Source organism: Aythya marila (genome assembly GCF_965140915.1).
Source record: "Aythya marila genome assembly, chromosome: 7".
NCBI lineage: Eukaryota > Metazoa > Chordata > Aves > Anseriformes > Anatidae > Aythya > Aythya marila.
The window spans coordinates 4,792,277-4,819,484 of NC_139048.1; the positions used below are offsets into that span (position 1 = coordinate 4,792,277).

General features: G+C 41.9%; 2 protein-coding genes across 10 annotated transcripts in view; both read right to left on the reverse strand.

The window, feature by feature from the left end:
• Nucleotides 1–1,989: 1,989 nt before the first annotated feature.
• LOC309879940 (uncharacterized protein) lies at nucleotides 1,990–3,783 on the reverse strand (the record flags this gene model as incomplete). Its single annotated transcript, XM_082764293.1, has 3 exons — nucleotides 1,990–2,195; nucleotides 2,760–2,876; nucleotides 3,729–3,783. 3 exons carry the CDS (start codon nucleotides 3,781–3,783, stop codon nucleotides 1,990–1,992), a joined length of 378 nt encoding a protein of 125 aa, XP_082620419.1.
• A 636-nt stretch (nucleotides 3,784–4,419) lies between these two features.
• Nucleotides 4,420–27,208, reverse strand: part of TACC2 (transforming acidic coiled-coil containing protein 2) — a 125,092-nt gene continuing 102,303 nt past the window's right edge. For 7 of the 9 annotated variants that reach the window (XM_082764690.1, XM_082764695.1, XM_082764694.1 and 4 more), the window contains 11 exons: nucleotides 26,925–27,040; nucleotides 25,991–26,162; nucleotides 24,710–24,850; nucleotides 23,707–23,796; nucleotides 18,775–18,918; nucleotides 17,622–17,698; nucleotides 13,452–13,495; nucleotides 7,700–7,860; nucleotides 7,052–7,158; nucleotides 5,887–6,007; nucleotides 4,420–4,978 (listed from right to left, as the gene is read on the reverse strand). In XM_082764690.1, the coding sequence (XP_082620816.1) occupies nucleotides 4,913–4,978; nucleotides 5,887–6,007; nucleotides 7,052–7,158; nucleotides 7,700–7,860; nucleotides 13,452–13,495; nucleotides 17,622–17,698; nucleotides 18,775–18,918; nucleotides 23,707–23,796; nucleotides 24,710–24,850; nucleotides 25,991–26,162; nucleotides 26,925–27,040 (1,239 nt within the window). In that variant the 3' untranslated portion in view covers nucleotides 4,420–4,912. The remainder of the gene's footprint in view (nucleotides 4,979–5,886; nucleotides 6,008–7,051; nucleotides 7,159–7,699; nucleotides 7,861–13,451; nucleotides 13,496–17,621; nucleotides 17,699–18,774; nucleotides 18,919–23,706; nucleotides 23,797–24,709; nucleotides 24,851–25,990; nucleotides 26,163–26,924; nucleotides 27,041–27,208) is intronic. The other 2 variants (XM_082764688.1, XM_082764693.1) reach the window with 2 other exon arrangements.

Here is a 27,208-nt window from a genome sequence, read left to right on the forward strand (position 1 = left end):
ATTCAGGGAAATGCACGGAGCATATACAGAGATCACATCCAATACAAATTTATCATTACAGAACAATCAGAAAATAAAGATACAATCAACACATAGTTAGTGTAGCAGAACAGATTGAAGGAACTGATTCAAGCCGAGAATGAAATGAAAAATACTTACCAAGTGATTTTTACACAGATGAGATATTTGAGCCTAAATTAATATTCTCAGCCAAGATATTGCATTGTTGCAATCTTTTTGTTTAACAGCTGTAGCCGACTTGTGCGTAGCAACTAATTATAAAGCAGAAGCCCATCAGCTGAGAGCCCCTTCAACAAACCCCCAAGGAACAGTCCCAGTCTGAAGCCCCAACCTACAGAAGGTGGTGACAGGATCCAGCCAGAGGAAAGGGAACAGTTTGGCCAGCGTGACAGGCAACAGCTAAAAGGCAGGTTGGGGTTACGCTCTGCTCTGCTCAGAGGTTTCAGTGATTTCACTTGAAGAAGCTCTCTGGTTTGCAACCTTGACAAAATTTTTGAAAACTTTCGAAGATTTTGCAGGACTCTGTGACACACTACCTGGAATTGAGTTTGCAAAGAATTATACTTAAAAACAAAGTCACAACACAAAGCTAGTTGAAAAAACTACTTTGACACATATTTTGTGAGTTCCATAAACTTGATAAGCAAATCTTTTTTCCAAATGGGCAACTAAAGCTATAATTCCTCACTGACAGACCGCCTCTACTGCAGTGACACCAGCTGGATTTAAAGCCGATGTGTCCTGGAGATTAGACCAGATCAATACAGTTGGGCATTAAGATCTGCAAAGATCGATCATCTGCCTACATTTCACTGTTATGAATCACCCCTGCCTTGCCAGCACCACTTTCCAGTATCACAGATCCAGCACCCTGCTTCTTGACATCACCTTGTGTTGTGTTACTTCTTCTCTTGCCTAGTTCGAGCATCACCACTTCAAAGCAACGCCTACCTCCAAGCCAGTGATGTGCTGTGATGTGGCCCATTCTGGATCATTTACTCGGTAAGACTACAATGAATGGGACCATTAAAAATGTTAATTTAGTTCCTCACCTCTCTAGAGATCCCCAAGTAATTTCATTCACTCTGTGAAATTAAGAGGATATATAAACCACCACACACCGACTCACCCTCTAATGACGTCAGTGAAAGGAGGGGCTGTATACTTTTACTCCCAAAGAACAAAATTTAGGACAGTGAAGAACGTAGTCAAAACTGCAAGAGGAATTTGGATAAGCAAAAATGTTACTACTCAAGTTATCCCTACGATGCAGGGACTGACCAATTGTTTTCAAAAGTAGCAGTAGAGAGAACCAATCTTTGGAGGGGAGCTTACTTCTTCAAAGCAACTTCCAAGCTCCTTTTTTAACTTCTTCCAGCATTGTGGAAAGATCTCAAAGTATCAGAGCAGGCTGGAAAAGTTCTTTCATCCCAGGAAATATACATAATATAACGTATTTCCAAACATTTGTCTCTTAATAGCCTTCTCTTACCAGTTTGTATGAATATTCTTATTTCAGGTTATCAGTTTTTGGTCAGTTTGCAGATTTTCTCTGAAAAACTACCGAGCTAGCTAGAATTTTCAGTCACTCTGTGCCTGAAAATTTCAGCTTGTTTTTGAATGTATGTCAACAACAAACAGCATCCAGAACACACTGATCCTTTACCTTGCTACAAGGCTGCTCTTTGCAGCTAAGATTTCTCCTCCTCTTTGTACATACTGCCTACATTGTGGGAAAATGTTACGTATTATCATGGTCAGCCCCTCGGGATAAATGAGAAGAGGCTGGTGTTGCTTACATATAGGTCAGGGCATTATTAACAGATGCGACAATTTTTTATCTTATCATCTGTCAGTTGTGCCTACTGCTTTTTTCCTACAGAGTACGCGGAGTAACATGATTTAGAAAGTACAATCACCCTTCTCTAAAAAGGCAGACTTGTTGCTTCAGGACCTTGTTCTTCCCCCTCATGTCAGCTTCAGCAAGGGGTGCCAGCACAAGCACAGGAGGAGCAGAGAGAAGTAGCTCGAGGAGGTGCTGACTCTGGAGCCCAGGCTTTTTGCGTTGCAGTTGTTGGAGTAGCAGCACTGGACGCTCACTCCGGGTGCTCTGGATCCGTCCCTCTTTGCCCGCTCGCAGAAGGAGCTGAACGAGCAGGACTTCATAACGCCGCCTGCAACAGAGCCACAAGGAGCCAAAGAGCAGCACGCTCACCTGCACCAGCCCGTCTGCATCTCCCCAGCATGGATCTGGCCATCCAGTAGTGAGGAACCACACCAGTTTGGCCGTTCTTTACCAGTAAATGAGTACCATTATCGCACACTAGAAGCTCCCACATAAGCTAAGTAATTCTAAATTTTTCTTAGGGTCAACCGATGCACCTTAAGTATCTCACAGCATCAAAGTGCAGTGCCTCATTGGGCTCTTTTCTTTCCCAACTTCCAAGAAAGTCACTAAACTAAAAAGATAAGATTTCAGAAGGATGTAGGTAATACTTAAAATGCTCTTTTATAGCTATTACACACAGTGGGGTATAGCTCAGCATCACGGCATACTGACAAAGCATACTCAGCAAGGTTTTATAGTAGACCGCTGCTAAACCAATAAAACAAAGATTTATTAATTGGGTTTATTTTGAGAAAAAAAAAATATTATTGTTTTTAGCTGGCTATACTCTTCTAATACCATTAGGTTATTTATTAAAAATTTGATGAGTGAACTGCCAGTGACTACTTACTTGCTTGTCCTCTAATGACCGCGCACGCATCTGAGTGCCCCGGACATTGCTGCGTGCCTTGTCTGTTGCAGTCTTCATCGCTAGAACCTACGCAGGTGTAACACTGCAGTGCTTCACCTGCCATCAGGAAGAAAAGACCTTGTGTAACAGTAGCATCTAGAGTTTACAAAAAAAAAAGTTTTGAAATATCATCTACGCAGTCTAGTTTTGTTTTGAACCACATGCAAATATTGCCAAAAAGTTTTTAAAAAGTCTAAAGATTTTTGCAAGTCTTATCAATTTTTCTTTTTTAATGAGGTCCAAATAAAGACTTTGAAGATAAAACTAAATTAGCCTTATGTTATTTGATTGTTAAATTTGCACTTCGCATAATCCAAGAATATCTGGTCTGTAATTGCACCCACACCTTCTTGTAACATTTTTAGAGAAGAGCTCCCTGTAACGAGCAGGAGTATCATGGTTTTCTCCCCTCCATCATGGTCTTTGCTCCACAACACCATGAAAAACTACACTGTAAAAACCTAAAATCTGACTATGACCCATATTTAATTATCTCCTGAAGCACCAATTCAGCTGGAACGCACAATAGCTTACCTTATTAATTTTGCTTTTGTTTAAATATGACAACCACAACTTAATTCTCCTTATACCCAAAGTTTATCCTCGATTCAAAGTTCATAGTATGTCCAAAGGCAAGCATGAATTTGAAACACATTTAAATACCATACCTAAAACTTGCAGAGCAGAAGGCGCTTCCTGTCCGCAGGGACATGTGCATTTACATTTGTTTGCACACGTATTTAGTTTCACATTACACAGCAGAAGTGAAATTCTGTGCTGCTAACCACGTACACAAAATGCTCTGAAAACTAAGAATCCTAGAAGAAAAGCCCAGAGAAGCAAAGGGGCTGAGCCATTCCTAAAGTAGGAAATAAAAATAAACTAAAAAGGAAAGAAGAGTTGACTTACTTTTTATTATAAGAAGGGAGCTGACGAGAACCAGGCTGAAGACTGTCCGCATCATGGAGATACAGGAGACGTACCATTAGGCAAAGAAAGCAGTTTGTTTGCTATTAAAGCCTTAATGCTTATCTTACATACCTAATCCTCTGCAGACGCTGTCTTATAGGATAAAGAGGTGTGCAAGAATGCTACTTATCGAGCTTATTCTGGTTGGACTTCTAATCACACGGACTTCACCTCCGCAAACCCTGCAGGCAAATTCTACCAGAAGCAGGAAGCAGAAAATGCATTCACCAAGCAGTGACAGAAATGCTGAAAACCCACCAACCCATCGTCTCACGTCACAGCACCAGCCCATGCACGCAGTCTCGTTCCATTTGCCTGTGTGATCTGCAGGATCAGGGTCAGAGTATTAGACGTTTTGTAGGATTAAGCCTGCTTGAGGCTTGAATGGTCCAAATCTAGCATATATTTTTACAGAAACTACAAAATATAGATATAGAGATAAAGACCTATGCATATAGCTAGGTGCACACAGGCAGTATAACCTTGCAAGCAGTCCCCCGGGGTGCTCCAGGTACCATCCCCGGGCAGGGACACCTCAAGTGCTCCCTATGAAGGACTCCCATAACAAGGGGTGCTGTATCTGGAGCTGCACACGTAGTAAGCAAGTGAAATAAAATGAAGCCACTTCAAGTTTCAACGAAAAAATTTATTTACAATAGAGAATTTCATTTAAGTGACATGCATTTTAATTTTTTTTTTTCATTTTTAATTTTATTTTACAAATCAGCAAATGCAGATAAAGTTTACACTCCTTAAGGCAAGAGTCCCCATGCAAGTAATACATGTTTATATTAAATCCAAAAGACATCCAACATGGGAACTCATGTACAAAGGGAAGGCTAGGATCAGCAATTTGTAATTTCTTAGAGAACTTGACAATCTCCCTGATACAGGAACTTTGAGATCAACTTGCTATGAATTATACTATGAAAATGCAAACAATAGCAAGAAATTCTGATAGTCATCTTAGTACTGCATACAATTAAATCAACTTTATTTAGAAAGAAAATACAGTAGTGCATACGAAAAAGTGAAAATATAACCTGTCCACGTAAATGTATGGACATCAGTGTGCCAATGGTCATATTGCACTCAGTATCGAAGTCCAGAAATTTGGTTAAAAGTTAGCTTTTCCCCATTTTGGCAATCAGTTCATCACAAATCTTTGTTAATTCTTCTATCTCTTTATTCTGGAAAACAAAAATATTAAATGTTATGAAAAATATTGTTGCATTAAGATGAGTATCTAAAAAAAAATATTCAACCTTTGGGAGAAGTGTGGAGGAATTAGATTTTCTCCAATATTGAGAAGAGAATATATAAAATATATGTGTACATAGTAGAGCTACATATAATATATTCAAACAATATGCTTGTTTCCAGACAGAGCTCCTCCTACTTCAATAAATACAATTTGGCACTGAAGCACGTGGCTTTACAGCAGCTGTTCCTAGCGTGGGATGATAACACGTAGTGTGAATTTGTTTCTAGGCTGCTCTTCATAGCACTATTTTCGTTCTGTTTTCTGGAGGCTCTAAGCAAGGACCTCTGTGTTATACTGGAGGTAAGCTCCTTTGCTAAGCTAGAGGACACGAGCTATAAATAGGGATTTACACATCACTTTTGCTCCGAGCTGTACAGACCCGTGTCTGACCATTATGTCTATACAGCAGCTACTGCCATTTCAGCTAGCGTTGGAATTACAGCTAAAATTAAAAACAAACAAAAAAAATGAAAGAACTAAACCAAGGAAGACCTCAAATCCCCAAAGCAAAGCAAACAAAAGGCTCTCCTTGGTACACAGGTGCACGCTGAGCTTTCACTGCGCCTGAATCAGCCCCCGAGGCTGGCCAGTGGCTGAGAGCACAGCCTGGCAGATGGGGCCATCTGCCCAAACTGCCTGGGGCACGCAGCAGATTTTGCAGGGTGCGTCCCCACAGCAAAGAGCTGCTGGGCACGAGGAGCAAGACGGGCCCTTGGGCAGCCTTTTGCCGTGGTCTGAGCTCCAGAGGAGAGCTGGATGCAGCCACTCTGGGGAAAAGGTTTTGCCATGCCCATACCCCTGACTTGGTGTGAAAAGAGCTGAGCTGCTGCTCACCTTTTGTTCCAGTGTTCTTTCCAATGCATCCACTTTCAGCTGCTCTTTACGAAGGCTGGCCTGATACGCTGCTTGCTCTTGCTGAGCCTTGCCTCTCACTTGTGCAATTTCAGCATTGGCTCTAGAAAAACACAGATTTTTGTCACGTCAGGTTGTCAACAGAAGGGGACAGAAGGTACCCAAAGATGGACTACAAGTTAAGAGGGTGTTGGAGGGCAGAGCTGCTTTCTCTGGATCTTTGAAAGCAGCCTGAGACTTGTCCCTAGAGACTTCTGATGACTCAAAAAACCTTGCTCAGCAGAGGTTGTAAAGTCCTTTCTAAATGTCTGGTCCCTCCCTACTTCTCTCAGACTTGTGCTGGCATCAAAGGTAATACTTAGCTGGAGGTGTTGTATGGAAGGTTCTCAATCTGATCTCCAGTTCTCACAGACTCTTGGGTCTAGAGGACTGTGATATGAGCCCTGGATGTAATTCCCAGCAACGATTACTTGGTCATTACATGGAAGCATTAATGATGATAACAGAAATAACAACCGGACCTGCCTGCCTGGAGCCACAACCAGATGTTCACTCCTCACTGGTGGCTTATGGAGTCACTGTCCACACAGATCTGGCTCCATCTTTTGTGCAACTCCTTATCCCCCTCCCAAGTGCTGATCCAGCTTAGAGCAGGGATCCAATACGAACAGAGGGAGGCTTGCACTGAAGCAGCTGAATAGCACTTACACGTTCTGTTCTGCTGATGGACGTAAGGGCAATAACACAGCACAGGGGCCACAGCAAACCCCTGGGACATGAACACTAGCTGCAGGTGTAAATATCTGAGCACAGCCCTCCACAGCTGCACAAACCTAGCTAACGGCTTCTTTCTTGATCTTCCCTGCAAAATACGTTAAAGAAACATGAAGTCATTTGAGAAAGGTAGAATTTTAAGGTGCTCTATGTGGCCTCCTCTTGGAGAACCCTTTCAATATGAAAATCATTCTTTCTTTAGCTATGGTCACCAGCACATTTCAGAAATGCTCAGCGTGGCATTTCATTAGACCCTCCATCACAGAGCAGCCTAGGCTTGGCATACTGAAGGAACAGTTTTGGGACAAAGGTCCAGCCACAGGGATCTTCCTGCAGCTGGAACTCCTGAAAAGAGAGGCGTGCAATCAATTACCTGTCCAGTTTTTCCTCAGCATGAATTTTGAGTGCTTGATACCTCTGTTCTTCTTTCTTTACTCGGGATAAATACTCCTGCGCGCATTTCTTTAATACTTCTTCATTCTTAAATGAAAACATCACGTTAAGTTTAACCCAGGAGACTGAAGTGTATGACAGGCACAGTCATATATTTAGGGGATGCTGTCTAACACGGACACCCCCACACAGAGGCCATCCAAAGCAATACTACACACTGCAAAAAGCTTTGCAATGCTTTTGTTTGCATTTGATTCTGGCTGGAATCCTTTGTCTGAGGACTGACCAGAATTCACATGTTAGATTTACCAAAACTCTCAGTCCACAAGCCAGCCCTGATACGTGCTACAATTCCACAGTGATGTGACATTTATTGAAAGTGCAGTATGGGAACACAAAATGGGAACAAGCTACTCTTGTGCAAAATCTTTATCTTCTCAGAGCTGTTAGAAAAAGAAAGCACAACCGAGCATTCTTGCTCTCCCTACCACACACCGCAGGCTGATGGAGTAAATCAGACTCACGAGTGGAAACTAAGATGTGCAGGCTGTTAAGCAGCTTTGGTTTACCACCATGTGAGAACCTGCTAGTTTGCCTCTTAAAAGGAAGGAACTTGAAGGTGACTCACCTTTCGAAACCCCTCCAATACTTCTTTCATTTTTTCGTATCTCCTGAAAAGATCTGCCAGTGATTTCTCCACCGAGTTCAGATCTGCCAAAGCTTGCTCCTTCTCCACTATCAGCTGCTGAACAGTATGATGGGAGACAGATTTCTCTCTCTGTTCATCCTCTGTTAGAAGGAAGATTGGAGGAGAAAAAAGCAATCAGTAAGGACTCTGATTTCACTGTCATCTATAGCTTCTACTGTGCTGTGTGCTCTTTGATGCATGTTACTAACTTTGTGGAAGATCCAGAAAAGTCATTTTTATAAAGAGACACAATTCTGTTTTGGAAATAGTTTGCTAAATACAGTGATGCTTAAATATTTTGATACTAGGGAAAAATGTGAAATCATCTAACTGATGCTTTATTTCACTTTGAACTCAGCTGTTCCCAGGAAGGCAGCACGGGATTCCCTTTTTGCCTGACGAGGCACTAGCTGAAGGAAATACATTTCTGCATATTGCTAGTGCTGGCAGCGAGTTCTTTGCTCCTGCTGATATGTGCTTGTTATCTCGCACCATCTTCTCCAATCCCATACATGGAATTAAATCAAGCACGGAACTTTGCTTAATGTAACCCAGATCAAATTCTGCCCCTGGAAAAACACTGCTTTGCAAACTCCCATTCCCAAAAACACTGCTTTGCAAACTCCCATTCCCAAAAACACTGCTTTGCAAACTCCCATTCCCAAAAACACTGCTTTGCAAACTCCCATTCCCAAAAACACTGCTTTGCAAACTCCCATTCTCAGGGGCTCTGCAGGCAAGGAAATCTAGTACTGGACAGGCTTCTCAAATTCTGGTTTGCAGAAAACATCTCCTAAGCTTCTCCTGCATATAACTAAGGGAGGGTGGAAAACAGGAACCCAAATCTGTAGGGAAGATGCCATTTTTCAAAGGTATTGACCTAGTGATAAATCAGAGCACCGTTAGAGCATTAGAAGGAAAAGTCTGGCACTGCCTTGTAAGATGCTTTACTGCTTGCTTCATATCATAAAATACGATTGCTGTGTCCATGCTTTAAGGGCTGCTTTGAATGACACTGCAATAAAGGCAAACCCACAAAAATCAGCACCTTTATACTACTTTGTTTTCTAGTACTGTGTTTATTTTCCCCTCTGACAGAAATTGAAATAAAAGAAGTTCTCCCAGCTAAAAAGCACAAGGCAGTTTGGACTCGACAACGTCTCATTTAAGCCTCCCGTGCTTAGAAACATTCTGCCCAGACTTTAGGTTTTGACTCAGACAGACGCCTTCACCTGAAATCAGCATTTCATGGTGTCGGTCGGCTCTGAAGTGCCACAATTCATACTGCATTGAGTTTGCAGCACGGCTGTAGCAATACCACGATTTTATCAGTCTGCTAACTTTCAATATTGCATCGGAAAGAAACAAACTTCCCCGTGCTCTCTTCTGCATTCTGACTTCTCAAAGACACACTGTGGTCATTTGTAATCCCAAATAAAAGGAGAAACCCCTTGATTTCTCATTCCTTATTTATTTTCCTGAAATCTGGCACGTTGTCACCTTGTGCTCCAGCAGCAGACTCGTTTAGGCCCGCTGGACATTTCCTACTGCCCAGCTCAGGCCCCAGCTGCTGCCTGGCTCTTTGACAAAAACTCACCCATCACAGCTCCGTGCAGAAGAAAGCAGCCATCTGCACCATCACTGAAGTGCTTAAATGCATTTAAGGCAACAATGCTAAATGATAATAATAAAATCTGCCTTTACTTTTTGTTTACTGCCGTATTTTAGCATCTTTGTCTTGTTTTAAGGACAATTCAGAAAGCTGGAGACCCAAGCCTCACCCCTCATAACTAGGGAGCTCTTTGTTTTCCTCCCAGCACATCCTAGACCCCTGCTCTCTCTTCAGCTGGACCAGCTCCTTCAAACACCCCCAGCCCGGCTGTCCCAGCACACGTGAACTGGGGCAACTGGTGCCAGACGTTCACTTTCTCCTCTCCTGGCCCAGAGACTGGGGAGGGAGCTGAAGACGAGGCATTTCTACCGGTGGAGCAAGGAGGCACGGTCACCTGAAGAGAGGTGCAGCCTGCCAGCCAAATCTTAGCTAAGCAGCTACAGATGCTTGCCTCTAAATGATTTCAAAAGCAGTTCATGAAGTTATCTGATTAAAATATTTAAATTAAATGGCTTCCACCTCTGCAAAACACACTGCCCACGGCTCCCCACCGCCACTAGGATGCTCAGGGATAACACCATCCAGACTGGCAGGAGGAGACCACCACCACAGGACCCGCTCTGAGGCTCAGCCCAGTGTTCCACCACTGAATGGGAATGCAGCAAACAGAGAACAAAAGGCAAAGAAAACAAAAAATGCAGAATGCTGGTGTGAAAGTTGGTGAAAAGCTTTACTTACCAGGCTTGCCTGTTTGTTTTTGCAAGCAAATAGCAAGAAGCAACAAAAACGGAAGCAAAATAGAAAAATCAGGAATTGTTAGGAAAAGCAGCAAATAAGTAATGCAACATCCTGTAATGCACACAGCAAAACATCTCTTCGGTTTTCATAATGAGCGTTTCATTATGGCTTTACACTTTACACTATGTACACGGATACATTCTGAACAGAAAAAAAGCCCGACATTACAAATCCAACCATACAAGGAAAAACCACAAGAGGGATTTCGGGAGGGGGCTGTGGGTGACCACGGTGTGTGTGCCGGAGCCCAGGGTGAGCTGCAGGCCTCAGCACCACGCAGCACGAGCAGCACAAGCAGCAGCCAGCCCACAAAGCCCCGAGCAAGGCCCTTCTTTTTTGTCCCCATTCCCAACGGGGAGGGGAGTGTGTCAGGGGCTGAGCAAGTGTGAGAAAAAAAGGAAAAAGGGTTAAAGCACCGGAAAAAAGTTATGCAAAGAGACACCAAAAGGGATCTGTACACCGGCAGCTTCAAGCTCTGCTGTGCAGCACGTGGCACGAAGCTAACTGTGTTGGGTAATGCTGGGCTCTGTGTGTACACAACAGCAAATATGAGACCTGTGACAGCCCCTAAAATCAAGGGCAGGTACTGTTTGCAGTGTGTGCTTCAGTGCCTTTGTATGCAACCATGTCCACCACCCTGTATCAGTAACACCAATAGTTTGTGTTCATCCTACAAGACAACCTGTGAAAGGCTGAGTAGGATCCAACAGCCACACCAAATAGTCATTAGAGGGATTTGTGACACTGGTTTCACTTGCAGTGCCCCTGTATAAATAGCTCTGAAGGGTTAAATCATAAACAGAAAGAGCAGGGGCACTGCTTCTGTTGGAAAGCACGGTCTGTGTTAGCAGGGAGACGTGCAAATAGCCCGCAGACACTCATCTGCCTTGGGTGAGTAAATTCGGTTATCAGAAGGACAGTAATTTGCACAAATGTCAGCAGAAAGTGGGCTAATTAGATCAAAAATTTACATGAAATGCAGTGAGAAGAAGCCTCGTATTTACTACGCTGCAGAATTTGCATATTGCTCCAATTAACACATGCTTTCTGTGCCACTCTTTCGGCTCTTTTGAACAATGGACAGCAAATTACATCATTCACAGCCACAGCGCTTAAAAACTTGCTGTAGATCATTGGAAAGACTCTGACATCCTCGGAATTAGAGGTTTAAAGTTGGCTATTTCCTCAGTGTTCAAAGGTACAAAGCTTTAAATATTCCTGATTTCTTTAAATAAGAAGAATTGACAATTGTAGCATGCGCTATGTATGCCATGGCTGTGCCTTTATCTTCGGATCCCTATTTTGTACCTTCTCATTGCACTACAAACCCAAAACTTGATTTGTTTGTTGTTTTTTTTTTTTTTTAATCCCCTTTTTAGAGAAAAAATTGAAATCAGAAAGAAAATTCTGTTAAAACTACATGCATGTGCTTGGGAAAAAAAGGCAGGCCCTGTGTTTGTCCATACGAGCGGCCAGGTGAAGCTGCAGAGCTCCCTGCGCTGTTCCTGGGGAGCTATGCACAGGGCAGATACAGGACAGGGCTTTTCTGCCTAGATGCTGAAAACACTCAGATGAAACTCTGCAGTGCTGAAAAAAACAATCACTTTGCAGCAGCAGAACACATGGAACAGGACACAATTTCTCCAGTGTTAGAAAGCAGAATGAAATTACATTTTGGGGACTGCGACCCTGATTCTTTGCCACGTTTGGTACATTTCCATGATTGCACACAAAATACCAGAGTACATTAAGTGCACAGCAAAGGGAATCAAATTCTTGGCATACTTTGGTCACTCCTATTTTAACGCTTGCATGATGAGAACGACAGACATTATGCCAGAAAGCAGGCAAATTCATTCAGGTTTACATACAAAAGGCATTGGAGGCACAACACTAGGGAGTGAAGCAAGGAAACAAATATTTATTTCTAGACCCTTTATTCTCTTTACATGATAGGAAGCTGGGCTGTCTCCCAGGGGCTGCAAAATGAAGAAAAGCAGCAAAAGCAGCTGACAGCTGAACTATTCCCCATCCCCTAGTGCTAAAAAAACAGAAGAAACGCAAAAATTGGGGGTCACACAACACCAGCCATGGGACTGCCAATTTGCAAAGGACAAACCAACATACATATGATAAGTCAATAGCTGTGACAGAAGTCTTTCTGTGTAAAAAACCTTTGTTGCAAGACACACACTTGCCCTTTGTGTCCCTGGCATGCTGTGCTGTCTCTGACAGCTCTCCCAGGGGGGCTAGAGCAGTAATTTCTGTTGATTTGTTAAGAGCTGGTGCGAATATGCTGGATTCACAACTCTCCCTGCTGGTGGATATCCACACCTAGACGAGCCTTTCTCCTGTGTCTCACCCCACAATTAACTGCCAGGCTGCTCCCCGTGCTGTTAATGATGTTTCCCAGTGCTTTACCCCAGGTGAGCACGGTGCTGCTTCTCATCAGCCACCGCTTCTCCTGCTCGTCCCCGTGCACTTGGCCATGCAAAACCCACGGCCCTGTGCAGCCCTGGGCATTTCTCGAGCTGAATCCATACAGGACAGCACAAGGCACTGGTGCTTTCTTCAGTGAGAGCAGGAAAAGAGCTTTGGAAACCTGCTGAGGAGGTTTTAACATCGCACCCTGGGGGCCAGGCCTCCTGTGCCAAGGAAGTGCGAGAGTCCTGCGGGTTTTGAAACGCTACTGAGTTTTTAACTCGTGGGGCATTCTGATAACAAAGATATTTTCTGATTATTATGAGGCAAACTCTGCCACAATGCAGATCTTAGAGGAGACCTTTATGTCAGTAAGTAACTGGGGAGGTGGATTGACTACTCAGTCTCTCAGCTGGGATTGAAGTTAATCTAGGTTTTGGTCGGACCAATGCACTTACCACAGATAATCCCCATTGTGGTCAAGAGCTAAGTTTGGTATCTCCTGTCAGACAGCTGTGAGTAGATGACTGAAGGGTTTTTAGGTCATCCAGAGACACCCGTGAATTCTGGGCAAAGCGTCTGAACATGCTTCCTGTGGGGCAGTTTGCTTCGACGCAGAACAAGAAGCCCTGACCTTGCTGTACTACCTGCACTGCCTCGGGGTCTGCTTTCTGTAAAATGAAACTCTGGCTTTTCATCACAACCCAGCAACACACACCGGTGTCCTTGGATGCATCCCAATTCCCAGCAGCATCAGCAAGTGTAGCTAGCATCAAAATGAAGCCTACAGACAAACATTTCTGTGCTCTCTTCAGAAAATCAGAGTGCAGGATAGCATCTTTTCACGGTAGAAATACCTACCTATCATCTGAGCAATCGTCTTCTCATATTCTGAAACAATTTTCCTGTAAGAGGAACAAAAACAAACAGCTTTTGGCAAACATCATCATTGCTAATACTTATGTAGAAAATAATGCTACTCAATAACTGAACTAGGGTATTGAAAACAGGATACAGATCCCACAGCACACTTTCATAAGCTCTTTATTACCTATGTAACAAATAAAACTGACAGCTTAAACATTGCTCCTTTACAGGGAGGGAAAGGGAATTGCTTTGAAACAGTTATTTGACACATGCCCAAAGTACATCACCAATCCTGATTTAAACAAACAAAATTGCATCGATTTCTTTCTTCCATCCCGTCTTTATTCTGTTTGCTTATTTTAATGTAAACACGAAGAAAAGTTATCACTGGTAGGCAAGTAAACCTAACAGGAGTACGGCTGGCCCTCATCCAAAATGAATCTAATCTTCCCTCTCTAAATGTGAAGAACCGATCCATTAGCACTTGGAGAAAATGACTAAAACATTCACTTACGGAGCACAAATTCCATCATGCCCTATTTCACAAATCTGTTTTTTGAAACAGAGGGGGTAAAATATTACTTTTAAGACTGTTTTATTTTACATACTCACGGTAGGCTTTGAGTTTCCTTCTTGAAAAGAGGTTAGCCAAAATAAGCAGATTAAATGTGATTTAGAAAGATGATCCATCCCCTTCCAGAGCCAAATAAAGCTAATAAAATGAGACTAGCTTGATCAGCGCTTTGATTTGTGAGCCACACAGGACTGCCTATGAAAAACAAAATTACTGCACACTTCATCTGAAGTGGATATGCAGAATAGCCCGCTGGTATTCGAATACATATTTTGTCAAGTCTTAGCTTGCATTCACGCATCCCATTTTAGCTCAGTCGGTGAGGTTACAGCAAGGATGCAGGAAATCCCAGGACAGAAGTCAGCAAGGAAAGGAGAGAGCTGTGGAGCTCCCCAAAACCAAACGCAGCGATTCCAGGACTGCCTGGGGGAAATCTGCATCAGAAGCAGACCCCAGACACCGGGATCACTTTCACGTCCGAAGAAGACTACCTCAAAAACCTGCTGTAAGCAGGAAGGATTTTAAAGCCACGTCATATCCTTTTAATATCGGCCATCTTTGGGAAGTTTTATCATCCCAGAAAAACGGGCCAAGGACTGAAGGCAATGAATACAGCATTAAATGCTGTTACAGCCCTACACCTCCCAGCCTGGCCTCCACCATGGAATTTGGCAACCAAGCGAAAGGACATGATCTATTTCTTACTTCCAGCAGCTTAGGCTAGTTCAAGCACGCACCGCATTCTGTGCATCACCCACCCTCACTGATAATGCAGCAGCTGCTCAATAAATGTGGGTACTGCAGTGCCACAGTGATTCTAATAATATTCAGTTTGGAAAGCGAGGTAAAGCTGGGCTTGTTCCGCATTCATGTCAAGGGGCTTTTTCAGTCAAGCAGCCTAAAGAACGACCACATTAAGGAAGGGAACCCAAGGATGCTGCCCACAGCATTCCTTTGTGATGGTGCATCTTAGCCCTCCCTTCAGATGCCACACGGGCTTCGCTTCTGGGATTTTAGGCCTTCCAGTCTACTATTGAATTTCTGCAATTTCCTCAGTCACAAAAACACAGAAATCCAGGGCTACCTCTCAAGGTCACCTGCTTGACTTCCCACACTGATCAGTTAGACTTCCAAATGACAATATTTAAGTATTTCTGGCCTGCCTCTGGGTGTTCCCTTGGATTAGGGTATGGCCCAACTGGTTATCTGTTTGACAAATATTACAGTATTATAATTCTCATCTTGTCTCTGTTCTCTGGAGTAGAATTTCCTCCAGACTGACATTTTTCTGGAAACCTGGCTGATCTCAGGATATTCCAGGTAGAGTACGCAGGGCTTGCATATGGGAGCACTGCTCCTCCTTTTGTAGCAAGTGATGCTTTTGTGCTTCCACTGCCAGATAATCCCTGCCTTTCCCTTCATTCCTCGCTTACAATTATGTCACATTTAATTACTGCATATCTAATTTACCACACATGGACTGATTTAACATCTAATCTTCCAAGTGAAATCTTTCTTTGGGCACACATGCACATTTCATCATTTTGTGACAATATCAGCCAGACCTTCTCCCCACGTATGGCAGGGATGTGTCTGTAAGAAATTTGGCTTACATAAGGTGTCTTTTTTTTAATCAAATTTTATTGAAGACATAAACATAGAAGCAAACTCCCGTGAGGAACACGAAGCTATAGATCTACAGTGTGTCAGCTGCTCTGCATCACCCCTGCTCTCCTTTCATTAAGGAATAAGCAACCTCTGCCAGTGCTTGTTTGCAGCTGGCAGGCATGTGCACCCAGGCAGCTCCCAGAAAATAGACAAAGTACCACACTGGAGCGTGTGCTAAACTCTGAGTCATTCTTTACACAGTTGCTAGGGTGTTCTTTTTTTATTCCAAGTGTTGCTTCTTAGACTTGACTGCTTGCATTTTGCCTCATTATGCGCTGAAAGAGCTACGCCAGGGTTTTGGTTCCTTTCCCAAGCAGAGAGCAGGAGGTGAGAGAACTCAGCGGGTGCTGGGAGATGTCTCCTCTCAAAGAAATCAAGTGGCTGCCCTTGCCTTTTGCAGACGCCTCTCTTAAGATGCTTTGGCTCCAAGCCCTGCACTTCTCTACTCAAATCTGCCACGTGTGACTCCTGGCATCCCTGCTAGTGCTTGTTGACTTCTGCACCACAATCCCCTATTACCTCTGCTACAGAAGTACAGCTTCCTGGGATGCCAGCAGGAATTGCATGTGCAGGTCATCCCCTGATACAGTTCATTGGCCTTAGCTTTAAGCTACCTGGGCTTTTAACTTTGGGAAGAAGTTGGCACTAAGAACAGAAGTGATTTTGAAGAAAAGTCAGTTTCAGAACTGACCACAGAAATTATTACTCAGAAAGATGGATGCTCAAATAATCTGTCAGTTCTCTTTCATTTATGAGTTAAGGGCATGGAAGGTGAGGATGGTGCCTGTCTGTTTGATGGCACAAAGTAATAGCCTCTAGACTCCACAAAATACATCTACAAAGTCTCTTTTAAAATTGATGACTTTCTCAGATTCAGATTGATGAGCAGCTCAAACTTATCCGTATGTTGCTCTTATGGCATTATCACTGTTAAAAAACACACACCAAATGGCTAAAACTTTCAACTGACTAAATGGGAAGCAAAAACAAGTCTTTGGGCAACACCCTTCACCTCGTCCACTACAGTGACTTTGCTGTCACCTTTTCAAATGACAGGGACCTGGACTGGGAAGGAAGGTCAAACCTGCTATGTTCCAGTATACAAATATTTAATGTAACAGAGACAGGTTTGCAAGGAGAAATAAAATACATTAGAACTACAGATATAACTAGAAAGACCTGAAAAGCTCAGGGTCCTTCTGTCAGCTCTCAAATGGAGCAGCAGAATCCAAGATAAACACTGGTTAACTGAAATCAAGCTTAGTGTGTGTGATAATTAAAAGTGTAGCTCAGTTCAAAGAAAAGCACGTTGAATTTTCTTGAAGGTCAACACTCAGAGTGGCTCCTTTCCAAGGAATGTTTTTCTACTGCCAGTTGAATTTTGTTTTTTTTAGTTAAAGAAACTTTTTACAATAATCTCCTGAAGGCAGCCTCTACTACTCATACCTATATTCAGACTTTCACATGCTCTTTTCTGTTGCCAAAACTATTTGCGGAAAGTGAATTTTAAATTAGCATGTGCACATCTCTGCCAGCACTGCAGGCAGACTAGTTCAGTCAGGCAAGAGAAACACCACAATGCAATCCACGTGAGAATTCACACGTGTGGTAAGCAGCACAAACTGGAGAAAATTCTTTCCTTACATTAAGATTACATTAGATTAAGGCCCATTATCTCAGTGTTCTGAGGATGTAAATGAGATTAGCAACATATAAATCTTCAATGACTACCTTGAACAACGGTGTCCACCATGCGTGGCAAAGACAAAATACCAGTTTAAGATCAATCTAGAGTCTGCAGTTAAAAATGCCTGAACAATTTCAGCTAACCAAAAGAATTATACAGTCATGGTACTCTGTGTACTATCCACAGCCTGAAAGCAGAGACAGTCAGTGTGGTTAGTGACAAGTTAATAACCCACCTCATTTCCATCACTTCCCTTCTGCTTTCTTCATATTTCTCTTTCCACTCAGATACTTCTCTTTCCTTGGCCACAATCTTTAACAAAGCAAAAGAAAAGCAAAAACAAGTGATCCATTAAAGAAGAAATTAAATAAGTGTGCACTGTATGAATTTATATCCGATTCTAATTAACAGAGGTATAGTTTTCAAGTGTATAATGGGTTCAAATATAAGCATCCCCAATGATTTTTTTTTTTTACAAACTTTAAGATGCAATTTAAGAAGTTCAGATGTGAAATCATACTCATTTCAAAAAACTAACTTAGTGAAGTAGATGCAACGTTCTTGTCTCATGTTTCATCCCTGATCATAACAAGGGCACTTTTCAAGAAATACTGTATCACTCTATACAACGCCTGATTTGAAGCCAGGTCTGAAATACTTTTGTACATGGCTTTGGAACACGGTCTCACGATTTGTTCTCTACAGCGTCTGCATACATATTTAAGGCTGACTGTCCATGAAATTTTAGACTTAAAGGACTGCATTCCTTCATGCTCCTTTTGTTCACGCAATTTATCCTAAAATTCAGAACACGAGACTGCACCATTTTTTCTAATAGTTAGACACTGCAATGGGCTTCCCTAGAGAGGTGGTTGACACCCTGTGCCTGTTGGTGTTTAAGAGGTGTTTAGATAATGCTCTTAATGATATGTTTTAATTTGGTGTCAGCCCTGAAATAGTCTGAGAGTTGGACTGGATGTTTTTTGTAGGTCCCTTCTACCTGAAAGTATTCTACTCTATTCTAGTACTAGCCAGACTAGTTTGATATGTATCTTTGAAAAATACTTATGATTCCTATTTCCAGCATCTAATGATTTCTATAAAATTATATACGAATGTAAAGAGATACAGAATACAGTTTAAAGCAATAAAGTTTCTTTTCTCATATAACATCTGATTTTCATTTACATCAAAAGTAAAGTAAAAAAGTAAAACTTACAATGTAGTGCCATTTGCTTTGGTAGCCTCTAGTGTAGCTTTAGCATGGCTGAGAATAGTCTCAGGAATAGTAAAAGTAAACATAATATGAAGAATTTGGAAGAAAATAGGAAAGAGAAAAGTAAACCACAAGGGACACGTATATGCTTTTCTAAATTCTGACAAATTACCTCTGCTCTGGCCAGTTGTAGTGCAGAGTCCAAGTCTTGCTGGGGGTAGAGAAGACTTGTGGTGCTTTCTGCATCTGAGGTACCGATCCGGGAGTACAGCGCACTTTTAGAGATGGAAACATCTGCTGGGATAGCAGGTTCTCTCTGTGTGTTTGTTTTTTTAAATACAAAGAAATGAACCATTAAATATGTGTTTAGCTAATGTTTTCTGGGTGCTAGGCACCAGGATCCTGAGCTAGGACTAAAAGCCTGTGCACTACTAAATTATAACAGCAGTAACACTGACAGGGAAATTTCAATTTAGCAAGGATAAAATAAACATTTAAAACCTATAGTAACCATCAGAAGAGCCATATAACTCTTACTGGGAGAAAATAAAAACAGCACTTTGTCCCCAATATTTTAGGGGTTTATTTTAGAAAATTTACTACTTTCTGATGAAGAGATTTCATAAAAACATCCACAAGAAATGCACATCAGCAGAGGAAACTAGAATTGGAGGCAGAGAGCTCATTAAGGGGAAATATGCTTCCATAAAAATAGATGAGGTCAAAAAAGCAGAAGAAAGTGGATGTCCCACATTTCTAGTTCTGCCATGGCAGTATACCGTTATCTATCATAAAACACTCTTTCATAAACGCTGTGAATATATAGGTGCTGTTGTTGCCCTGCTGCTATTTAAGCATGCGATTAGTATGTTAAATGAGGTTTTATTTGCAGCTGCTGCTCTTGCTCATGTCGGTGGTCCACACTGACTCAGAAGGAGAGTAGCATGTGAAATGAGGAAGAGAGCAAAAGAGTTATGGGAAACTGAGATGCGTCATCTTGCAAACACTCCACATGTAAACAATTCAAGTTTCAGTGCATTAAAACCAATAAGTTTATAGAAGACAGCTAGGAACGTGCTAAACAAAAACCACATATCTTGAGACACCATGTGCAGCAGACCGATGGTCTGGGTATGTATACTTTCAAGCTGGAGCAACAGCAGACTCTTCATAAGCACTCTATAGTATGGTGGCTCTCCCCTGAACTTCTTCCCCTACAGCACACCCCTCAGAGCAGACCCTCTGTATCAGAGGCACCACCACAGCTTTTTACATCCCTCTGTCCCCTCCCTGTGCTTTGCATGTTGTGACCAAGCAGCTAAGGGGCCCACACTGATGGCCCTGCTGGGCCCTGCCTCAGGCTGGGAGGGAAACAAAATGTCCTCCCTTTCAGCTGCTTGGGGAGGGGGGCGGGTGTCACAGAATAATTTCAGGGTGGAGGTGACCGTATCCCTGTTGCTGGGATTTAATGCTCTCCTCCTCTCTCAAACAAGCATGAAACTGGCCAAGGAATCGGGATTACGAGGGAGGAGGAGAGGCCGCAGCCCATGTCAGAGGAGGCAACCTTGGAGTCTCCTGGGCCAAGGCTTTGCCGCTTGTTTTAGTGCTCACTCAGTCCCCTGCTCGCCCACAGCCTTATGACTCCTTTCCCGTTAGCTAGAGCATTGCATAAAGTTAGATTTCAGTGGGCAGCCCGCGTTAGCAGGATTTTATGGTTGCTTAGCACTAACAAAAGGGCAAGATAAGGCTTATCTATGGAGAAACAGAGCCTAACGCGTTGATCTTGCACTTAGCATGTAGATATTTTTAATAATTATAAATAGAAAAGATAAACTATTTTATTTTTAAAAAGTGTTTTTTAATTATTCTTTTTTAATCAGTAAAACAGGAGAGCTGTATTCTACTGCTTGAAGCACAAGAATGTGAAAGAGAGTAACGAAGGCCTGAATTAGGGCCCAGCCCTCCTCCCCACGAGGCGCACACAAACAGATCTCATTTCTATCGGCAGCACATGCTTTGTATCAACACGATTGAAGGCAATTTTGTCAGATGCTATTCCACACATCCTTCACTTGCTCAAAGCTCTTGCGTATTCTCAGAAATAACAGAGAGGCTTGAAAGGTTTTGCAATCCTTTCTGACCCGTCACGTCACACCTTACTGAAGAAGCTGCCTTAAAAATTACACACAACACTCATTTTAGGAAAACACAGGAACGGATATTAGGAATTCCACATCTGTGGGCAACATGAGGATACCACATCAGCAACGTGAAAAGGCCAGACAAGAAAATTCAATTAGAGCACTAATAGGCTAAACACTACTTCAAAACACCACGCTGCATGTTTATTTATATAGGAGTCTCACTAATTTGCTCTGTATTTTTTGCTCATTTTTGAACACAGGAGCCATTTGACTCTACTTCTAGTATTTCTGGTGCAGGCCATTCATCTTTTTTGTAGCATTTAACCACAAACTGAGGGTGCAACCTCAGTTCCAGGGGATTTTTCTACCTCAGCACAAGATCTATCAAAATTACAGAGCCTGTATTCTTGAAGTTATCTCCCAATATATGACAACTATACAGGAAAAAATACATCTGGGACACAAGCTCAGGCATCTGCGTATATGCATTTATACAAAAACACATGGTGCTGTCCACAGATCTCAGTAAAGGTAAAACAGGCAATAAATAAGACTACTGCTGTTTAAATTCTGTATTCTAGCTTCAAAAAAATTTACTTAATTTCCTCCTGAAGCATGAAGCAAGCGAAACTGAGAGATGAAAAAGAGCTATTAGATCATCAAAGCTGCCCTCCAAAGAAAGGCCATCCTGAAGATCAATCTATTGAACTGTATATATCATATTTCAAAAGCCTCTTGCCACGTAACTTGCTGGATCTCAAGAAGAGATTGCTGGAAAATATTAATTGCGGCAAAGGAAACACAAATTTCCTTAAGCTCATACAAAAATGTGTCAAAGTAACTGCCAACATGGGGAAGATTTTTAAGGAAAAAAGAACATTTAAAACATACTTATGCATTTTTGTGTATTGGACTCAACACCCCACTGATATGTTTTATCTAATTCTTGCATTTGAGTAAATAGTACAAATGACTAATATCAATGACATGCAAGAAAACTTCAAAATTTTCCCAAAACAACTATAAAAGCTCTTAGAACTTAACCAGTTAGTTGAAATGCTGGTGGTTACTGGTCCCACCAGTATTGTCCTGACTTTGGAAATACTTCACACAAGTCCCAGCTGGGCTGCTGGCTTCTCTCTTTGGCAGGAACATAACAAACCCACTGTCAGAGCATCCTGTACTGGTCTTTGTGGTTTTATCTCAAAAGCCAATTTTGCACAGCTCCAAACTGATGTCCAATTCACTAGTTGATATTTTCTACCTCCAAATATTCCTATCATCAGAAAATAAAATAACTCAACAGGATGACAGTCAGTGCTTTCGGTGCAATGCCTAACTGCCAAGATGGTAAGCAGTTAATTGGGATAATAATAAGCATAGGGATTTATAAGTCACCAAACCTCGCACAGCAAGATTAGAGTCTGCAGGGGAATTACTACTAAATGTAGGTCACTGCGATCTTAGTGTAAATATCTGAGACCACAGTGCACTTCCCCTTCTCCTCCCAGCACCTTTTACAGAAACCAGATATCTGACCAGAATGGGAATAAATGCATATTGATTGACCAGCTGCAGTTATCTTGCTTCAAGAAGGTTGAAGTGCAAGAAAACGAAGAAAGGCGCTGCAATGAAAATGATAAGCAGCTTTTATCATACTGTTTAGGGAAATATGTATTTAGCCCTGCTGAAAATTAGCTTGCCCTCTACAAGCACTCACACACTGTCTGGGTGCATATCAAATGATCTCATCTTTTAACTAATTGATGCGTGTGCACACAGGTCAAAGGAGGTGTAACAAGACCTGTTTATGCTTGCAACTCTATTGAAAAGCAAGTAAAATCCAGGTGTAAGTTCTCTGCATGTGGTTTTACTAGAAAAAAATGGTATATTTATCTAAAGGAAATAAACCTCTCTTACTACCAGGAGAGCATCCCAAAGTGTTGATACTCTAATCCCATTTGTCTCTATGCCCTTCCTTTCAGTTTCTCTCCTTTACTTATTTCAACATCTTATTTCAACGCCCAACTCTACACCACCTCAGCATCTGCAGAGTGGCTGACACAAACCCGAGTGGCTCTCTGCTCAAGTTGCACCTACAGAAAAATGACCACACAGTAACGGGGACTGTTTGTGCTTGTTACCCACCCTGCAATGGCTTAGCAAATGCTAAATGTAGTTATACAACACGAAGGACAGAACTGTGGCCAGCCAACCAGAAGGGAAGCCTGCCAGGTAGTATCAGAACTTAAGTCGCTGCAGTTGTCTGGGGGATCCTATTATATGTAATCCAGGCCATCAGTCACTGTAGGTCACAAGGTTTGCCATCACAGGCTAATTTAACATCAGCAACCTCCTACCTAAACAGTAAAGCTATATGAGGACAAAAGTCCTTCCCAGCCTAGCATGACATCCATATTATTCAGCTAAAACAAATCCTGTGACTGGGCTGAGACAGGGCCATGGGAATGTCCCTGTGCAAACCCAATGAGGACCACGTGTATCCCTAGAGCCGTACGCAGCATCACTCTGAGGAGGCACTAGCCAGCATGCCATACAAGTGACAACAAGAAAAAAGCTTTAGATCTTCATCAGTAAAGATAAACTGTGTTAGGGAGGCTTTTTTCCTCGAGAAGAGCCTTTCCAGACCTGCTGCAGTCCCTTTCTTCAGAAGCCTGAAGGCAGGGTCGATCGAAATTCTCGCCTCTGAACCCTGCGATGTGTGTGTCCCTATTTCTTGCCTTAGCTTTTGTTAATTTGGGTGTAGCAGGACTCCACGGGTGGAGCAGGTGACAGCATTTCTGCGTGTGGTACTGCTTGCAGCATGCTCTTCTGTGTCCCGCTTTGGTGCGCCCAGCTTTGCACTGCACCCTGAGCGCCTTAGTTACCTTGTTAAAGTAAAAGCAGCACTCTCTTAGTCTGAGCACACAACACACACACGGCAGGCACAAAACAGATACCTCGGCATCTAAGGAGCGGAAAGAAGACAGGGTAATCTGCCTGGCTAACTTCAGCGCTTCTATCCTCATTGCAGCAAACTCTAACTCCTCCTGTCAAGTGTTTGGTTACGAGCAATCCACAAAAAGATGTATTCAGAACACAGCAAAAATGTTGAACACATTAAAAAATTCAATGTTATATTATAATGTAGAATTCTGACAATTCCTGGGTGACAAACATGTCCCATATTCCCTTCACGTCCGGAACATTGGTACAAAATGCCTGTCTGTGGTTAGTTTTGAGAGAGCTATACAGACAATTTTTATTAGGGGGTAAGTATGGGTAACGCTTTGGGTAAAAATAAATGTTTTCTGCAGTTAAAGCTGTTTTTCACAGACTTCTCTCCTTCCATTCTCATTTCATGTGAATTTATGCCAGCTGCCACTCTCAATTCAACCTTTGCCGTTTTGAAATTTCACTGTGAATATTCTACAAAATATGTCCTGACACACAGAACTGCTCTGCAGATGGGTTTGCTTTTCCTAAAAGAAACCATGCCAAATTCTGCATTAGAGAGATTACTAGAACAACAAATCCTAATTTTCATTTCAGCAGAATTCAGATCTTCTTCTCCAAAAATGCAGCCAGACCTATTAAGGTCCGGTGACAAGATAACTCTCCACAAGAGTCCTGTCTTCAAGCTTTATAGGGTTAGGGTTTTACAGCTGCTTCATAAAGACTACTGCAAAAGATGTACATCAACGGTATGGGATCGCTGAAACTGTCAAGGAAACTTAAGTTTAATTTTATGTATTGTATGAATTAAAGTAAAATCTTTCTGTTCCTTATGTTCCTCAAAGGCCAAAGTTACTTTGGGAAGAATTAAATCATTGTTTTCCTTCCTTTCCACCTCCACTCCAAGTCGTCTCCCACCCCTTTCTGACAAGGTAAAGCATTCTCTACCTATGTAAAGAAAAACATTTAAACTCCAGTAAAAGTGATGTTTATATGGCTGCTACAAACCTGAAGTTTCTGAGCAAATACTGGCGGGTTCTTTTCTGCTAAGTCAGGATCCAGATATTCAGGCTGATCACATATCGAGGTTTTCTTAGATATCCTGTTGAGAAGAGCATCAGCAGAGACAAAGGAGTCTTCAGGAGATGTCTGGAGGGTAAGAAGGATATTCAATAAGTAATGGAGATTGCCCAGGTAATTCAGGATGAAAGCAACGTCAATGTCTGCAAATCATTGATTCCCACTAATTTCATACCTCACAGAAAAATTCCTTTTTCAATACACGATTTGTAGGTAGAACAGATAAACAGTAAGAATAATTCTTCCTAATTTAATGAGTTATACCTAAGTTATGTTCACAGTTATAACGTGATCAGGATAAATACATAATATGAGGCTAAAACGAATTACAACAAAAACTAGACCTCTCGGACTTGAGCACCCAAGGCTCCATACAGTGAGAAAACTCTTCAAGCTAATTAAAATGCTTTGCAACACTGTATCAACAGCATCATTAAACAATCTAAATTATGCACAGAATTAAAGTGAGCTTCTTCTCATTCTGCTCTTCAGTAAATCATATGTTGTCATGTAAGTTAGCAAGTCTAGTGCTGTAGGCATATATGAAACAAGTTCTTCTGGAAAAGTGGAAGCCTTAAAGGAACCTTCTTGAACCTGAGAAACAGTGCTCTCAAGTCTGGATGCACTGCAGGCTCAAGAAAGGAAGGGGCCACTAGTAATTAAAATCTATCCCAGATAAGCCACTGAAAAAAGTGATTAAACTGGAAGCTGGGCTGAGTTCTCAGGGTTAAAAAAAGGTGAATTTTACATTATCAGCATCACATGACAACACAAATAACAGTTTACAAGAAAATGTGAAAGGCCACCTGTTTTTTCCAACAGGTCATTTTGTAATTTTGAAATCTTACGCCACATACAACCAAACAAACCATGTCTGTTTAAAAACACCTCTTATACATATAAAATATCTCTGTATATATCAGATTAAAATACGGTGCAAAAAAGCCTGTATAATAAAAAAGCACTTGAAAATGTCAGCTTGGAATAACCGATCAGAAGAGCATTTAAGCTATGGGAAACTTCTTATGCATTCCATCAGTTCCATCAAAGTATCTCCTCCGTTTGGGTTATACCACAAGCTGTTATTAAGATCTTTAAGCATTAGTCTGAGTTTTCACTCTGTTTGCAATATCCACATGTTCTGCCTCTTGTATGGCATGAATTTTCTGCAGGAAAATGATTCCCAAACTCTTAATATAAATTACTTACTATTTCAATAGCCTCTGGAGTTGTTCCTAGGGTCATGGGCTCCAAGTCTTTCTGTTTTGACTTGTCTGGGGACTGTAAGTGTGCCTCTTGGCTGGCGGTTAGGACTCGGGAAGCTGGGTGTTGTATTTTTATTCCAGAGGATTGTTGGGCTTCAGGGTCTTCAAAACTTGACCTGGAAAAGGATTGTATACAGGCTTTCAGGGTGGAGCACAAGGCCTTCACGTTTCTGCCTCTGGTAACACCTAAATAAGTCTTCTTTGGTACGTTCATGTGTGTAAATACAAATATTCTTTCAACTCATCTTTCTCTCATTCTATCTCATAACACTTTGCAATATCCTTTAAAGCAACAAAGCCATCTAAATAAACCCAGTTCCATCAGAAAGGTTACTCACATGCCTTAAATATTTCTCACTTGCCTTTTTACCCCTTTCTCATTGTGACCTAAATCTCTCCCAAGAAACAAATTTTCTTAAGAAGAACAGATGTCCTTAAAGAGCAAAATTTTTGGAAAGCAAACACAACCCACACATCCTGTTCTTCTAACTAGACTCATTGTTTAGCACATATAGCTAGGAAAGTCCAAGTGACAAGTTGCAATTAGATGATTTTTAGATTGAAATGAAAACGACCTCATTATCTGAGAACAAAAACATAAGAAGGAAGCCTTGGCTAGTGAAACAGTTGCCACTATAACTCTATTTAGTCAGAATATGAAGAAGAAATACGTTTCCTTATTCCTTCCCATTGCACAACTTCTGTACCTTTGCCCTCTGTTCTCTATCATATGTGTACACAGATGGGAATCTATTTATAAACAAACAACTCAGCAACACAGAAGCAGAGAGAGGAAGAGCTGCCTGCATGCGTGCTAGGATGGCAACCCAGTTCCCTGACACCCTTTTCCACTGCTGAATTTTATTGCAGCAACATACCCTGAGCACGGCGTCGTGGAGTCAGACAGCCTGATAGGAGGCGACTTGACTGGGCTCTCTTGCTGTGCATCAAACATCAGGTATAGGGATTGTTTCTTCGGGGTGCTGTCATCCTGCTGGCAACAGGAAAAGGAAGACTCATTAACCAATTCAGCCATTCTCCATTAAAGTTAATTCACTGCTTTAAGTGACCGAATGACTTGACAAACAGCTAACAATATAGGAGTGTAATCCAGCCCAGGCTAACTGATACTGAGATGATCCCTGTAAGGAAGAAACCATTA